The sequence below is a fragment of the Malus domestica genome, chromosome 07, assembly GCF_042453785.1.
Source record: "Malus domestica chromosome 07, GDT2T_hap1".
In the NCBI taxonomy this organism is placed as follows: Eukaryota; Viridiplantae; Streptophyta; class Magnoliopsida; order Rosales; family Rosaceae; genus Malus; species Malus domestica.
In genome coordinates, this window is record NC_091667.1 from 32,209,361 (window position 1) to 32,225,985 (window position 16,625).

Sequence of the window (16,625 nt, forward strand, 5' to 3'; positions counted from 1 at the left end):
ATTTCAATTATAGATGTCTCCTATTAATTTTCTCTTCCTCATTACATTTTTTTGAAAGTGTAAATGTATCTTAAATGCAGGATACGTGTATCCTAAATGTAGGATACGCATATCCATCATGTCAAATTTGTGTCCATCAATCAGAATACGTGTCGGACGAGTATCCGAGAGTATTGGACAAGTATCGTATCCGATCAAGTATCAAATACGAAATACGGGACCAAACAGAAGTATCTGTGCATCATAGCCCAAAACAAATGGATGGAAATGCTCTTAAAGGTACAACTGTATTAATTTCGGCTCAACAAGAAATAAAGTTGTAATCAAGAAATAAAGTTGTAATCTTGGACTGCTTCACGTAAGAGTGAAAATCCACCGCGTTTGGACTCTTATCCTAAAAAGCTTAGGATAAGAGCAAATTCGATGCTTCGTAAACCACCATGGGATTTCACTTTCTCCTATTTATTAGAAGTTAGTTATTAGGGGACCTACTTTGGTTGTTGGCATATGATTCTGTGACTATCAGACATCAAGAGGAGAAAGAGACATAAGCATGTTAAAGTCCTTTTATATTATATATAGTTGACTGATTAGTTAGCAGCGGGCGCATAGAACTTAGACTGGTTATTTCCTGGAAGCTGGACGATATTTCATAAGATACTTTGCATGTGTATGTATAATGTCTCTAAATGCATGCACCATGCATGCTCTTAATTAGAATTTTGAACATCCAATTAAGCCCAAAGTGAGTGGTTTATATTCATTTTTCTTAAGTGATTGCTTTGGTGACATGTAACATCCCACACCATTTCAATACCTAAACCTTATTTTTTTTTTTTTTAAATTCTAAAAAATTCTCATTTTTTTCCTATAAATACCTAAACCATTCTTTCACCATTCCTCACAAAATTTTCACCATTCCTACACCATTTCAATTTTCATATTTTCTTACCTCTTCCAAAAATATTTCCTTCAATTTTTTTCAATAATTTTCAAATGGCCTCGTCTGCAATGAAAGGTAGAGATTGGACCCGAAAAGAAGATGAAACTCTTTGCAAGGCTTCTAGATGGGTGTCGGAAGATAGTGTGAGGGGGAGTTCTCAAACAAGTGAAGGTGTTTGGACTCGTGTGTCCAAAAAATACTTAGAGTTCTACGAATGCACCACTCCTCCGAATATCTGAAACCATAAGAGTTGTTCTTCAAGATGGAAGAAACATCTTTAGCCAGGTTTGAACAAATGTCATCAAGCACTGTTTGTCACATCCCGGCCCGGGGTGGAACACTTCCCTGGCCCGCTCCACCACCGTAGCACGATATTATCCGCTTTGGGCTTACCATTCCCTCACGGTTTTGTTTTTGGGAACTCACGAGCAACTTCCAGTGGGTCACCCATCATGGGAGTGCTCTGGCCACCTTCTCGCTTAACTTCGAAGTTCTGACGGAACCCGAAGCCAATGAGCTCCCAAAAGGCCTCGTGCTAGATAGGGATAGGAATATACATTTAAAGATCACTCCCCTGAGCGATGTGGGATGTCACAATCCACCCCCTTAGGGGCCCAACGTCCTTGTCGGCACACCACGGCCAAGGTTAGGCTCTAATACCAATTGTCACATCCCGGCCCGTGGTGAACCACTTCCCGGGCCCGCTCCACCACTGTAGCACGATATTGTCCGCTTTGGGCTTACCATTCCCTCACGGTTTTGTTTTTTGGGAACTCACGAGCAACTTCCCAGTGGGTCACCCAGCATGGGAGTGTTCTAGCCACCTTCTCACTTAACTTCGGAGTTCGGAACCTGAAGCCAGTGAGCTTCCAAAATGCCTCGTGCTAGATAGGGATAGGAATATACATTTAAGGATCACTCCCCTGGGCGATGTGGGATGTCACACTGTTAGTAGCTGCAAGTAGACATGAAAACAACGCTAATTACTACGATGAAGTAAGTGTTTTCACAATTTATTTTAAATATTTAATTATATTACATATAATTTCATAAATTAATTTTCTTTAATTTTTGTAATTATATTTTCTAGGTACGCCAAGCGAATGAATTTTATATGGAGGGCAGCTTGAAACCTTTTCAGTTTCACAGTTGTTGGGAAATTTGTAAAGGGTGGGTGTTATTTGAAGATCCACCTCAACATAGAGTAGGTCTTACACCGGTATTCAGAACTGCATCCTTAGCTGTAGATATGGATGAAGATGAATCTCCTACCATTCAACAAACAAGGGTAGAAAATCCGTCTTCGGGTGAAGGTTCCAAATCTAGGGCTATGTGACGAAACAAGGCCCGAAGGTTGAAGGAAAAGGGCAAGGCAAATGATGATTACGCCGCTCAATAGGAAGTGGCGGCCTTATTGCGATTAATGACGGAGCAAAATGCTATTGCCGCGGAAGAAAAGAATCGTAGGCATGAAGAACGGACCAAACAAATACAAGAAGAGATGGATGATAAGAATATGGAAAGGAACACTTCGAATTACACTCCAATGAGTAAAGCCTATTTTGATAGGAAAAAAAAATATTATAACCCAGCAGTAGTTGTTTACCTCTAACTATACTTCTACAATGGCGGAAGATGAAGATGATGTTGATTATGAATATTAAATTTAAGTTGTTGTAGTTTTTAAATTTAAATTAATGTAGTTTTTAAATTTAATTTGTAGTTTTTAAATTTAAGTTGTAGCTTTTAAATATAAGTTGTATGTTTTAAATTTAAGTTATTGTAGTTTTTAAATTTAAATAATAAATTATGTTTGGCCCTATGACCCTTTGGCCTTCGGTTAAAGATGGTTTTTTGTGACAGGGCTCAAACGAGCCCTATGGCTTGGGCTGGTTCGGTATGGGATACCGAACCGAAATGCAAGTCCCGATTCCCAAACCGAAGTTTTCGGGAATCCCAAATTCAATACCGATCTCAAACCAAATTTTCAGGAATCCCGAAATAGTTTCGAGCTTTCGGACAATTGGGAATCCCAAAATAGTTTTGGGCTTTTGGGCTATTGGACTAAAAATTTAAGAGAGAAATATTGCTTAAAGAAAGAAACATGTACAAATACATAAGCAAAATGGGAACCTAAAATCTAGCAACAGGTATCCGCAACAAGCTCAGTAGCTTCTTTGTACTTCGTTTGGGCAAAAAGTTCTTGAAAACGCTAGACAACCTGTAAAAATCATGTAGGAACATCAGAAATTAAAGTATAGAGGACCAAAGAGATTCAATATCATATAATCAACAGGACCAAAGAAGTTACAGTCAATTCGATTATGGCAATAGATTAAAAATGTTGATCATTCTTCATTCGAAAAGGCATGAATCATGATACAATGATCATTGATCAACATAACACTAGAGTTCATCTGTTGCTCCAGCTTATCTTGTAATTTTTATATTCTTCAACATATATTGCAGGATGTTCTAATATGTAATGTCACATTCATAATATAGTGGAATAAAATCATAAAATGGTAACCTTCATCCAGAAACATTCAACATAATAATCACCATCTCATTAATAAGTACACAGGTTGCAATAGTTTTTCGCAACTATTCTTACGAAAAAAAAAAGGAAACAAGCTTTTCGTAGATAATTGTTAACATAAAAACATAACAAGGAGAGCAACCATGGCCGATGCCTAACACTAGCTACATTCATATGCATCAAATCAGATTCAAAATGAAGAGAGAGAGAGAGAGAAAGAGAGAGAAAGACGGAGCATAATAGATATATGAAAAGGTCCTCACGTTTCGTTGTCAACAATAATGCAGGTAAATGCTGAGTTCAAAAAAATGATAGCAATATTCAGATTGCACAACAGTCAAGTCCTATTTGTTCAACTTCATTAGTATACAAATGCAAATGCAAATGCAAATTAACACATTGACTGTATTGCCACAATACCTCCAGTTCTTGCTTGCGTGCTTCCTCCCTTCTCGTTTCTGACCAAATGCAAACTGTAAATACATTTGTGGTGCTGCATTACAAACATTCCAAAATCCCACGGTTAATTCTGAACTCCATTCATCAATTTACACCAACTCTTGAAATTCATTTCAGTAGCTACAATTATTGCTACAACTATTAACTATGAACTATCAACCCGTAACAAATTTATGCTTCAATTGTGATTATGTGATAGAAGAGAAACCCTAATCTTGAATTCCAACACCAATTCAACCCCTAAACCCTCAGTATGCAGTATACTCTATCTTCCAAGTGCTAAATTTCACAATCCCTAATCTCGAATTCCAGCCCTAAATTAAAATTCAAACCCTAAATTAGCTTGTGAACTTTACCTGATTTGGGGGAGAATTGCACAATGCACTGGATGATTGGAATCGAGAGAGACTCAAAATGAGAGTGGCACCGATGGCCATGATTCATGAAGGAAGGCTCATCCACTGTGACTCTGTGTGGGATGAAAAATCGAGAGAGACTGAGAAAGAGATCAGAGAGGTGATAGTCGAGAGAGATGTGACTCAGGTGAGTCACTTGTGTGGCCGGATTCGAAAACGGAGAGACAAATCGGCGATGAGGGTGGTGAGGTGAGGGTTTGAGTCTGAGGCGAGCGGCGAGAGAGAGTGAGTGAACTGAGAGTCGAGAGAGACGGGAGAGACAAAGTGTAAGTGTAGATTTGATTTCTATTCAACGGTTGAGATTAAATCTCAACCAAATCCGACGGCTATTACAATTTCAAATATATATTTAAAAATTAAATAATATATATATTTTTTATTTCGGTTCGGTATGGGAATACCGAAAAAACGAAAACTTGAAACCGATTCCCATACCAAAAATTTTGGTTTGGTTTGGTATTGGGTACCAAACGTTTCGGGAATTTTTCGGTTTGGTTTCAGGAATTTTTTCGGTTTGGTTTGGGAAATTCGGTATTTTTTTCCACCTCTACCTATGGCCATTTGGCCCTCGGTTGGAAATGGTAAGAAATATGGTACTGCACTATTTATTAAAATATTAATTTCTTTGAGTCCAGAGAAGATGGCCTCACAAAAAGTATCCGGATTCAATTATATGATCTCTAGCTGCCATATGAATATATGGGTGGGTGGGTATAAGTTGCTCTGGGTCCGACTGTGAGAGATGACATTATTATGACCATCCAAAATAATAATAATAATAATAATTACTGGTAGGGGTTGTTATCGTGACATTTTGCAAATATGAATGATACAAAAGTTCCCTTATGTGGTCTTTTAGTGGATAGAATGTTGAGTTTTTACCTATACGTTCGGGATTCAAAACTCTTCCTCTCCTGAATTGCCGTAATAGTTTTGAACTCTCACCTTAATCATGGTAATTTTTTTTTCAAATGATACAAAAGCTTCTTTCACTCAACATTATATTATTGGCACAATATGTTATTGTGATAATATTTATGAGAATATGAGTTGCTCTTCAAGACAAAGCAAAATTTTGATAATATAACGGTCACGCTATTACATAATATTATTAATCAATTTACGTGTTCGCGTGTTATAGTATAAATAATGATTTACTCGTTTTTCATATACCCCATATGATCACTATTGCACTACAATGAATTTGACACTTTTTGCTCAAGATCTTGTGCTTTATAAACCTTATGCCAATTTAGACCATAGGACCAAACCAAACAAATATATAATTTGGTCATGTACATGACATGACACGTGGCACATTGGTATGACAGAGAACCACATCCTCTTGTCCCAACACTTTTGCCGCAATTTTGAAGTGACTTTCTCAAATGACGTCGCATGATTAGCACGCCAGTCTTGACAATTTGTTCATTCGTGTCCTCCAATAAAATACTTTTTGGCATTTGGTTCTTGAATCTCAATATTTCTTTTTTTATTGGATAAAACAGAAACTCCATTGAAATTTGAAACCATGGACGAATTCAACAACTTACAAAATATTCAACCCTGAACGCTACCTAATGCCAGCCTCGCAATAAACTAACCCACCAGTGTTACCCTAAAAAGTAACAATTAACAAAGGAACATGCTATTGTTTTCTGGTCTTCCACTCCATAATTGCAGAAAGAAGAGTATAGTTTAGTATAACATCCTTGTTTGGCAATGGCAAATTTGTCATCGGTGAGTTATCGTTCTCTTCGAGCCATTTCTCGATCGCTTTGCGGTCATAAGTGTAACCATCTGCGGCCACACATGGCTCATCCATCACATCCTGTAACAAAAGAACACGGCATACAGATTACTTGGTGGAATAAGTCATAAAAAACTATGTATTCTGTCACACGTCGAGACTCGCTAATGTTGTGTTTAACAGTAAGAATTTGACACTGAACTGCCAAAGATTATGCGTACCTTAAGAATTGGACAGATGAAGTGGTTAGGAGGTAGGCATTGAACCGGAGGAGCTGAATTTTTTGCTGTATCAGCAACCTCTTTCAATCTCTCAAGTGTGGTGCCATCCATTGCTCTACCACTCCTCTGTGACACTGCAAATCCTCTGTAGCAAGTAGTAGCAAAAAACAGAAGCATAAGTAAATAACTTAGCATTTCCAATACAACAATTAGCATAAAAATGAAGTAAATAGGAGTAAATTAGAGAGAGAAGTTGAATTGCAGACCCAAAAGTGAATTTTCAAAAAACAATCCTCCAACTACGAAAAAGAACAAAAATTTCGAAATAATCATGATTTTCGCACGCTTTTTTTTTCTTCTTCAACGCACACATGTTCTTGCTTTATTCGATTCAATATCTAAAAATAACAAAAGATGAGCAAAAAAAAAAAAAAAAGAACGTAAAAACTCAAGATAATAAAAAAGTATGCGAAAATCATTTCCCGACAAATATTCAATTAGCCGCCACTCAAAAGTTCAAAGAACAACACAAATTCGAAAACACAGAAAAACAAAGCACAGAAAACAAAAGAAGAACAGCATACCAGATGGTCGAGCTTCAAGACTCAAACTTTTTCTGAACTCCTATTGAGAAAAGAGCTCCATTTATGTTTCTCTCTGCAAAAACATGTTAACATTCAACCACAAGTTGCAGAATTGGAATTTTAGCTGGTCAGAAGCAGATGACCTCACAAATGCAACCAAGCTTAAATTTGTCTCGCCTCTAAAAATTTCAGAGCCTAACTTTGGCATGACTCGTGACTCGTGATTCGTGAGGCATTTCTTATATGGTATATCTGAAAGCTACAAAAACGAAATATAATTATCTATTGGATTTTTTTAATCAAATAAATAAAAAAGGACCAACTTGAGTAACCTTGTTTCTTGTACGACTTTTTAGTCTATATTTGTTTTCAAAGCAATGTAAACTTGATTTTGTATCTATCACTTGTCGAAAATCAGAACTAATAATTAATTTAAAGAAACACCTAAAATATTAGTAACTCCTTATCCAACGGTCAAGATCAGGCTGTTGAAAATCCAATGCTCTCATGCACCGCGTCATCGAGCTGTTGGGTTCTTCTGTTGGAGCTGTTGCAATAGAACCCACTGTTGCAATGCAAGCTTCATTGGCAAACGTCAACCTTGCCTGATGACGCAAGACAAGACTAAAATTACACGGGCATTTGAGTGAGCATGGCCGTGCCACCACTTGCTCTCCTTATTTTGGCCCGTTGAAGTTGTTCTGGGCAATTACTCTTGCCCAAAACAAACGGATGGAAATGCTCTTAAAGGTACAATTGAAGGAGGCTGCTTTGTTTTCCACATGAATTTTCGACATTTTTTTTTTCACTCTTTTCTAACCCGTATTAATTTCGGCTCAACAAGAAATAAAGTTGTAATCTTGGACTGCTTCACGGAAGAGTTTGAAAATCCACCGCGTTTGGACTCTTATCCTAAAAGGCTTAGGATAAGAGCAAATTCGATGCTTCGTAAACCACCATGGGATTTCACTTTCTCCTATTTATTTGCTAATTAGAAGTTAGTTATTAGGGGACCTACTTTGGTTGTTGGCCTATGATTCTGTGACTATCAGACATCACGAGGAGATAGAGACATAAGCATGTTAAAGTCCTTTTATATTATATATAGTTGACTGATTAGTTAGCAGCCGGTGCATAGAACTTGACTGGTTATTTCCTGGAAGCTGCACGAGATTTCATAAGATACTTTGCATGTGTATGTATAATGTCTCTGAAGTCTGAATGCATGCACCGTGCATGCTCTTAATTAGAATTTTGAACATCCAATTAAGCCCAAAGTGAGTGGTTTAAATTCATTTTTCTTAAGTGATTGCTTTGGTGACATGTTTACTCCAATATGGGTATTACAATTCAGAGTTATTTTCATTTAGTGTTTAAATTTTCTTTGATACAGTCAATATTTTTGTGGAAGTATTGGAAAAATCATAGAAAATTTTGAAAGCGGAGGTGAAGTCTAAATTATGAGTATTAAGCCCAAAGTGAGTGGTTTGTATTCGTTTTTCTTAAGTGAATTTTGGTGGCATGCATGTTTACTCCATGAGTTTCTAGAATATTAGTGCTAAAATTTAAAATTATTTTCCATCTAAGAGAAAATTTGTTGATTTTACATCCAAATTTGGACTCCAATATTTTGGGGATTATACAAATTAATTAATAATGATCATTTGTTTCCATTAAAAAGATAGATTAAGAAGAGTATCCAAAGTAAAACAAGAGTGACCACAATTGAAGATAAAATGAGAGAAAATTAGTTAAGGTGATTTGGATACTGTGAATTGAAGACCTACAAATTTTTCAGTTAGAAGATGCAAACTATGAGACGAAGATAGATAAAGACTTAAAAATACTTAGAAATAAACTTTAAAAAATATATAGAGTATTCAGAACTAACGAAAAACTTGGCAAAACCGAACTCAATTCCCAAAAAAACAAGGCTATTTGTTAGATTTTAAAAATTCAACCTTATACAGCATGAAAACATGCCATTTTTGGCTTTTAGGTCAAAAGATCATTTCTTTTCACTTGGGACAAATCGCCTCCTGTACATGGGCTCCAATTTCTTTGTCTAATTCTGCTATAAGTATTTGAGCTGTAGGATTATTAGAAAGAAAAAAAAAAAACAGTAAAACCTTCACACAAGTTAGAGCAGAATTATATATGTACAAATTATAATTAAAAATTAAATCCTGAAAAAATTGATCGCGAAGACCAACAATTACCATGGCTGACTTACACAGTGAGTTCAAAGAGAACAAAATTAAGCTGGTCTGAAGCTTTTGACTTGGCAGTTCCTTTCCCATGCATGTAGATTAGTCATGTGTTCACACCAACTTTGATATAACCTATTTTCGAATGAGGATCCTTTCCTGTGAGAATTCTGAGGATTTTTAAATCGTGTTCGTTCATCGTATATCGTGTGATTAGTTTCTGTCAAGTACTATTCATATTTAATTTTAAATAAAAATAGTTAAAATAATTTCTAATTGCATGATATACGATGAACAGACAAAATTTAAAGATTTTTAGGATCTCACAAAGAGGATCCGGAAAGCAACCTCATTCCCTATCTTCTATTGCTTTTTGTTGGCAGGTGATCACTAGGTCTTTTGTTTTCTCTATATATTTATAAATATAGGTCGTCTGGTTTTCTTTGATCGACATTTGGATTTCTCTGTTCAAAAGTAGGTTAGAATCTTGTATGTTGAATAGCTAGGGTGTAAAATTTATAATGTTTCTGTAAGACACAACCAGCTAAAATAAATAAAAAAAATGGGGTTTTTTAAAACAAAAAGGTGCTCGCAAGGCAGGGTTGAGAGAGACATAAGGCTCTGACTTGTAGCTAATGGATTCGCTCAAACGGAGGAAGTAGATTAGATTGAAACTTTCTTTTTAGTATTTGCAGAAGATTCTTTAAGGATTATAATGGCATTGTACAACTCATTTTAATCTTGAATTACATCAAATTGATGTAAAAACTGACTTTCTAAATGCAAGCTTGGATGAGCAAGTGGTCATTTACTACAGTGGTAGAAAAGTGTTGAGCTTTTGCATGACGACGTGGGTTTGAACTTCATCAATGACTAATCTAACATTTAATCTAATAAAATCTATCATTTGACAAAAAGAAAAAAAAAACAATGGAAGCTTGGATGAGGGCTCGTTTAGAAAATGCTTTTAAATGAGTGAAGTGAAAGCACTTTTAGAGAAATGTTTTTAGGTTTCAAAAGCAGTTGAAGCGCTTCTTGTAATTATATGCTTCTTGCAAAAAGTACTTCAAGTGTTTTTTCAAAATTAACTTTCATTTTTACTAATGATTTATTTCAAAAATATTTTTTCCTAAAAACATTTTCAGTCATTTAAAAGCGCTTCTCTAACGTGCCCGTATATGATTTAACCCACTAGATTTGTTGATAAGGGGAAGGACCATTTGGTATGCAAAATAAATAAATGAACTTATGGTTTGAAACAGATATCAAGGCAGTGGAAATCAAAAGTTTGATGAGGTGGTAACTTCATTTGGTTGTCGTCAACAAAATCGAAAACTCAATTTACACAGGGCAGATGCTTATTCAGAAAGCACGAAAAGCACTTTTAAAATTCTTGTCAAATGTGTTGTAAACAGGTTTTCATTATTTGAAAGCGCTTTTGGTCACCGCCAAGTTGGCGCGGGTCCTTGGTTGAGTAATTTCAATGAAGAAATATAGGCAATAATATTCTCAACTACTGTAAAATTATGACAATTTGCTACATTTCTACTTGTCCATAAGAAATCTGCACCATTGTCTACCAAATGGAATGCTCTAGCATACCCACTGCTGTGTCTCAACCACAAACCTCTTGTCGTAACGGTATCTGATGACTGATCATAGCGAACTAGCTACTTAAGGATCGTTGAGGCGCCTGCCTGTCCCACGGAAAGCAACTCCATCAGCCTGCTGTGTGGTGGTAGTAGTCCCGCTGCTTGTTTGTGGCTGCACTGGGGTGCTTGTTTGTGGCTGCACTGGGGTGCTTGTTCTAGTACTCCCGTTGAGTCGAAAGCTTCTTCCTCGGAATGCAACTCCGGCTTGTGGATTGCGCTCCACTGGGGAATTGACTTGGATTCCCTGACCCCAGAAGGCTACTAATTTGTGTCTGGTAATCCATGATTAAGGTCTACACATATGTACAGAAAAAATGGTGCTAATAAAAAAACAACAACAAAGCCTTATTCCACTAATTGCGATTGGTTGTATACATCGTAGAATGCCAAAACCAATCTCAGTGGCATTTTAGGATTTATACAGCCTACTTCATTTAGTGTGATAAAGTTTTGTTGTTGTTATTAAATCTCAAGACTAATGAAATGCAATATGTGTATGTGCACGGCAAAGGATACACCCAGAGAGGAGTCTTGAGAGTGAATTTTCCACCAGAAAGAGGATGAAGCACAGTTAAAAAGTAATAGAGATGACCTGCAACCATCCCCATAATATCTGGCTTCAAAGGAACTCCAAACATCAAATCCAGAGTCAGCAGTACGTAGGGAAGATAGAACCCCTACATACACACACAACATGGTCAATATGCTAGCCCTAATTAAATTGCCATGTTAAAAAAAGGTGGGAGGACTGTTGCTGGAAGGATTAAAGCGTTTTTATGACTACTTTGATAAGAAAAATAATTTAAAAGTGGTTATATAAGCGCATTCTAAAAAAACTTATTAAAGCACTTAAGCGGAAATATTTTTCAGAGAAACAATCGCATAATGGGATAGAAAGAGAGAATACTCGTATCCAACGGGGAGAAAAGTACCTTAAAGGACACAACACCAGCTATGTTGACACGTGAATTTGGGAACTCACGAGACCATACATAGACGATCATGAAAACCACAGAAGTTCCCATAAACGGAGACCATAAATATGGAACTGCAGCCATAGCCTTAAGAAAGAAAATCGTCTTAAGAATATCGTTCTTTCACATTAGTCTGTGCAACAACAAGAACTATAATACAACAATAATTTTTCGATATATCCAGAATACTTTGCGACACAAATTAGATTAGAAATTATACACTGCTTACCAAAAGTGAGAGAGCTCCAAACATAAGCATCCACAAAAAGTCTGCCGTTCTCTTGTCAAACGGTCCTCTCTCCAATGCAACACCATATCTTGCTCTATTCCATTGGAAATATATAAAAATAATAAAAAATAAAAGCTTACTCAATTAGTTATATGAACAAGATATTGGACGAAATGGTCCAACCGATACATCTTTAGGGATAATATTTAGGTATTCGCTAGTGAGTATTCAAGTATTAAAGATAATACTTAGGTGTTCATTAGTGAATACTTTATGAGGGTATTTGTTTGCCCTCATTAGTTTTTACTGAACTAGATTGGACTAAGTATTAGTGTAGTCTCGTGCTTATTACATTGTGGGACTAGTGATGAGTCCATATTTATCTATATTTTTACCTTAATCTTAGTTATAATTTATTTAATATTTTGGTACAATTTTGATACTTTGCTCTATATTTCAACTACGGGACATGCAATTCTACTTTGGCCAAAATGGGATCAAATGAAGGAATTTTGGAGTAATTCCAATTGGAATAGATTCGTGAGTCTTTCAAGATGATTGTGTCAAAATTTCAAATTTTGATTCCTTGTCGTTTATTCGTGGCGAATAAAAGAAGGTTGACTGTAGCTTTCTCAAATGGATGTTTCTGGACGTTTTAGGCATTTTGAAGGTCAAGATAACATATTGGTTCCTTCTGAAGATTTGAAGAGGACATGTCAAGCTTTAAAAAGAGATATTTTGAGACCAAATCGGAGTTGATTTGGTCGGTCAAAAGAGGGTCTTCTTTGCAGTTCGAATATCACTTTGAATCGGAAACGTTTATTTATTATTTTAATTAGACTTCCAGATTTATTAGAAGACCTTGTTTAGGCAGGATAAGGAATAAAGACTATAAATATAGTGTAGCAGTGTATTAGGGTTGTCTATGCACTACTTTAGAAAACATTTTTGGCTTAGAGAATAAAATATTTATTTTTAGGGCGAGGCCATAAGCCTGATTAGTAAGAATATGTAGCTACTTTTCAATTTACTTAATGTGCATCTTGACATACATGTTTGTCTCACTTTTTTTATTTTATTTTAACCTTGTGATGTTGCTCACTCTGTTTTGTAGGTTTAGACGTTAGGCTCAGCTTTAGAAAGGTTACATTTCTTGCCCTCCCCCCACCCCCTAAATTATTAATCATTGTGTTTAAAGTATCTTTGTGTCTGAATTGGGTAGATTTCTATAAAATTATTGGATTTTTAGGGTTTTAAATTTGTTTTCGTGGCCAATTTTGTCACAATTCCAAAATGTTTCTTGAAATTGAAATTGATTAGGAAACAATTGCTGTCTGGAATCTGGATGCTTACTCTGTTTTTCCAAAGTTTGATTATCAGAAATTTTGCTAGGTTGCGTTTGCTTCGCAGAAGATTAAGGACTAGGAATAACAATTAGTTATATTTTCATTATGCTGCTTCTTATTCCGACAATGCACCAAACGCTTCACTAAGTCAGTCCAATTTAGTATATTCTAAGTCAATCTAATTTAGTTCCTAAAGCTAGTCTAATGCAACAAACGCACTCTATGACTCGCTTTCTAATAATATTATCGGATAAAATAAAAAAGTGAACACTCACTAGTGAGTACCCACTACCCAATTATCACCCTAATCTTAATGCGAAAAGTCACATCTTTACTCACATCATTATAAGATCGCAAGCAAACGGGAAGGAAAAGGGTCCGAGAAAGAAGAAATTGGTAACAAGCCTCCAAACCTTCAATCATCATGATTCATTAGTAAAACCAAAAAAACATGCAAGTATGGTAGCCAAATCTGAGATATCATAATTCTTTGAACGAAGAAAAAAATCAAACATGTTCGATCTTTCTTTCCGCATGTACGTATATGAATCTTATATAATCTTGTTGGCAGAAAGGTGAGCAACTAATTAGAGAAGATTAGATTTTGACTTACCTGGAAACGTTTTATGACAAGGCCATAATCAAGGGCTATGTTCCAAGGATTATAAAGTTGGAAGTACAAGGCAGCTGCAAACATAAAACATCCGACTCCATACGTCTTGCTCACCGGCGGTAGAGATCGATAGTATCTGCAATATCATGGTGAGGAATTCATTTAACAAGCTTCATCGAGAAGATAATCTCGTCTAATCCTATATTTATGTAACAAAACGAGCGTGTGTTTTCATGAAGAAAACAAAAATTACAGATATCCATATCGAGTTAGATGAAGAGAGGTTGCTTACTCCCCAGGCGTAGACATTGTAAGCAAACGTTTATGGGAGCTGGAAAGTTGAAGTGAAAAATGATCGAGTTACGACCAATTAATACAATTATATATATATATATACACACACATATACATATATATATATATATATTATATAAAGAATGTATATATTTTCAGCATTTTCTTTATGAAGGTGTTGAAAAATCCAAAGAAGAGACATTGGGGTCGTCGCCATAACCCAACGTAAGGGTCATGGAAAAGACTTTGGTTCAATAACCCAACATAAGGGTCAGGGAAAAGACTTTGATTTCAACCAAGTCTTCCTTCCATTATCTTCGCTCCATTGACCACGTATGCATTGAACCCAGAGCAAATCCGCTCCACTAATACGATTAGGGGGCGTTTGTTTGCCCTCACTAAGTGGGACTGGACTAGACTGGACTAGCTGTTAGTCCAATACTGTGTTTGTTCCATGCTGAGACTAACATTAATGAGACTAAATGGGACTAGCATGGACAAAACCCTTCACTAAGAGGTCTTAGCGAGACCCCCCAATAACCATGGGACTAGCTAAGACTATCTTCTCTCGTCCTCGTCATACTCAACAACCACTCCCAATAGACTCCCCGTTATCTCCGGTCACTTAGATCATAATAAAATATTAATAATTTATATATTAAATAATATAATATTAGAATTTGTTATTATCCAGCTTCTTAGTCCAACACTGCACCAAACGCTTCACTAAGTTAGTCCAGCTTAGTCTAGTCTAAGCCAGTCCAGCTTAGTCTAGTCTAAGCCAGTCCAGCTTAGTCCTTAAAGCTAGTCCAGTCCGAGATAATCCGGCGCAACAAACGACCCCTTACTACCCAGGCTATTGAGCTAAGACAATTACTGTCCACGTATGCATCGTACTTAGTGCAGCTTTTTTACATGATATGATTTTGTTTAGAGTCAACCAAGATACTAACTTCGAACATTTTCAGCTATATATTGATACAAAATTCTCCCAGCATGGAATGTGCGATGCACAAAATTCTTAACGTGAGAGATTCTTCAGCGTGGTAGTCATACCACCATGTTATATTATAATTTCGCTCATGTTATAATATATATGTACGCGTACCATGTGTTGTTAATATATACTAGGTTAGAAAATTATCAACCTTCTTACTTTTTTTTCCGTAGAGTATCAATGTAACAATTAACACGCATTATAATACTACGTGGCAATGTGACAGTCATAACATTGTGGGGGATTGGGTTTGTTTGCATGCCTCAACTCAACAATTTGCAATTTTTCTACATTGCAACAAAGCATATTGAATACAGAACAAATGAACAACTAAATTTGAGCATTAAAATGTACGGTCTTAGGTTCGATTCTCACTAAAGGCGAATTTGAACTACATTGTTGCTAGCTCATTGTGAGACTAAGTTTATCCCCTTCCCTTTAGTATAGATAATATCGTTTGTTAAAAAAAAAGAAAAAAAAATAATCACTGGCGTTTTAGCCACGCTCATAGTAGTTGATAGGAATTATGATGTTTTTTAGCAAGGAGTAGGATTCTCTCTCATCTTCTTTCCATCACCTTCCATCTCTTCCTCTCACATTCTCTATTTTGTCTTTCTATTTTTATAAAAAAAAATAGAGTAAATTGTAGCAATGGTCCCTCAACTTTAATTAAATTGGAGCAATGATCCCTCAACTAAAAATCCATTACCATTAGTCCCTCAACTTATCAAAATGTGTAGCTATAGTTATTTTCATCAATTTTGTCAAAATTTTGTCAAAATAAGTTATGTTGGAATAACCATTTATATAATTAGGATCCCTCAACTCATCAAAGTGTGTAATTGTGGTCATTTTCGTAAATTACGTCAAAAATTTTGTCAAAACGAGTTATGTTGGAAGGACCATTGCTACAATTGGGTTAAAGTTAAGAGATTATTTCTCCAGTTGAATTAAAGTTGAGGGACCAATGGTAATGAATTTTTAGTTGAGGGACCATAGCTGCACGTTTTGATGAGGTGAGGGACCAATGGTAATTGATTTTTAGTTGAGAGACATTTGCTCAAATTGAATTAAAGTTAAGAGACCATAGTTACAATTTACTCAAAAAAATAATATAAAATATTGATATGCCTTAACCGTAACCGTTCAAATAAGAGGAAAGAGAAGGAGACGAAAAAAAACGAAGAGATAGAATCCTACTCCTTTTAGCAATAACTAGGTGGCAACTATAGTTAGATATGGTGTACGGACTAGTATACCTCTCCTAGACTCCTATCCTGAAATACCAAAGACGATTAAGTTATTAGATTCCACTAATGCTGTATTCTTTGATAGGTCAAATCCTTATTACTTATTAGTTCCATCACCTTTATTTCTATCATTTCCTTTGTACGTGCCCAC

General features: G+C 35.9%; 1 protein-coding gene and 2 long non-coding RNA genes across 5 annotated transcripts; all 3 read right to left on the reverse strand.

Moving 5' to 3' along the window:
- Positions 1 to 3,031: 3,031 nt before the first annotated feature.
- LOC139197608 (uncharacterized) lies at positions 3,032 to 4,615 on the reverse strand. The gene is made up of 3 exons (XR_011583147.1): positions 4,298 to 4,615; positions 3,903 to 3,975; positions 3,032 to 3,164 (listed from the first exon to the last, which is right to left on the reverse strand). It is a non-coding gene; the product is annotated as an uncharacterized lncRNA (long non-coding RNA).
- Positions 4,616 to 5,819: 1,204 nt separating this feature from the next.
- LOC103439595 (uncharacterized) lies at positions 5,820 to 7,862 on the reverse strand. 3 transcript variants are annotated; one of them, XR_011583149.1, is made up of 4 exons: positions 7,357 to 7,862; positions 6,913 to 6,985; positions 6,329 to 6,473; positions 5,820 to 6,188 (listed from the first exon to the last, which is right to left on the reverse strand). It is a non-coding gene; the product is annotated as an uncharacterized lncRNA (long non-coding RNA). The 3 variants fall into 3 exon arrangements; XR_011583148.1 differs by lacking the exon at positions 7,357 to 7,862 and adding an exon at positions 7,090 to 7,318; XR_011583150.1 differs by lacking the exon at positions 7,357 to 7,862 and adding an exon at positions 7,245 to 7,314.
- A 2,658-nt stretch (positions 7,863 to 10,520) lies between these two features.
- Positions 10,521 to 14,366, reverse strand: LOC103439598 (derlin-1.1-like). Its single transcript, XM_008378162.4, has 7 exons — positions 14,226 to 14,366; positions 13,934 to 14,069; positions 13,660 to 13,733; positions 11,975 to 12,068; positions 11,704 to 11,832; positions 11,288 to 11,448; positions 10,521 to 11,043 (listed from the first exon to the last, which is right to left on the reverse strand). The coding sequence occupies exons 1-7, from the start codon at positions 14,240 to 14,242 to the stop codon at positions 10,794 to 10,796; spliced, it is 861 nt and encodes a 286-aa protein (XP_008376384.1). The 5' UTR covers positions 14,243 to 14,366; the 3' UTR covers positions 10,521 to 10,793.
- Positions 14,367 to 16,625: the final 2,259 nt, after the last annotated feature.

Coding starts and splice junctions, on each gene's coding strand:
- LOC103439598 (XM_008378162.4), bottom strand. Junction 13,734..13,933: donor TTGTCATAAAACGTTTCCAG/GTAAGTCAAAAT, acceptor TGATGATTGAAG/GTTTGGAGGCTTGTTACCAA. Junction 11,449..11,703: donor CTGGTGTTGTGTCCTTTAAG/GTACTTTTCTCC, acceptor GTGTGTATGTAG/GGGTTCTATCTTCCCTACGT.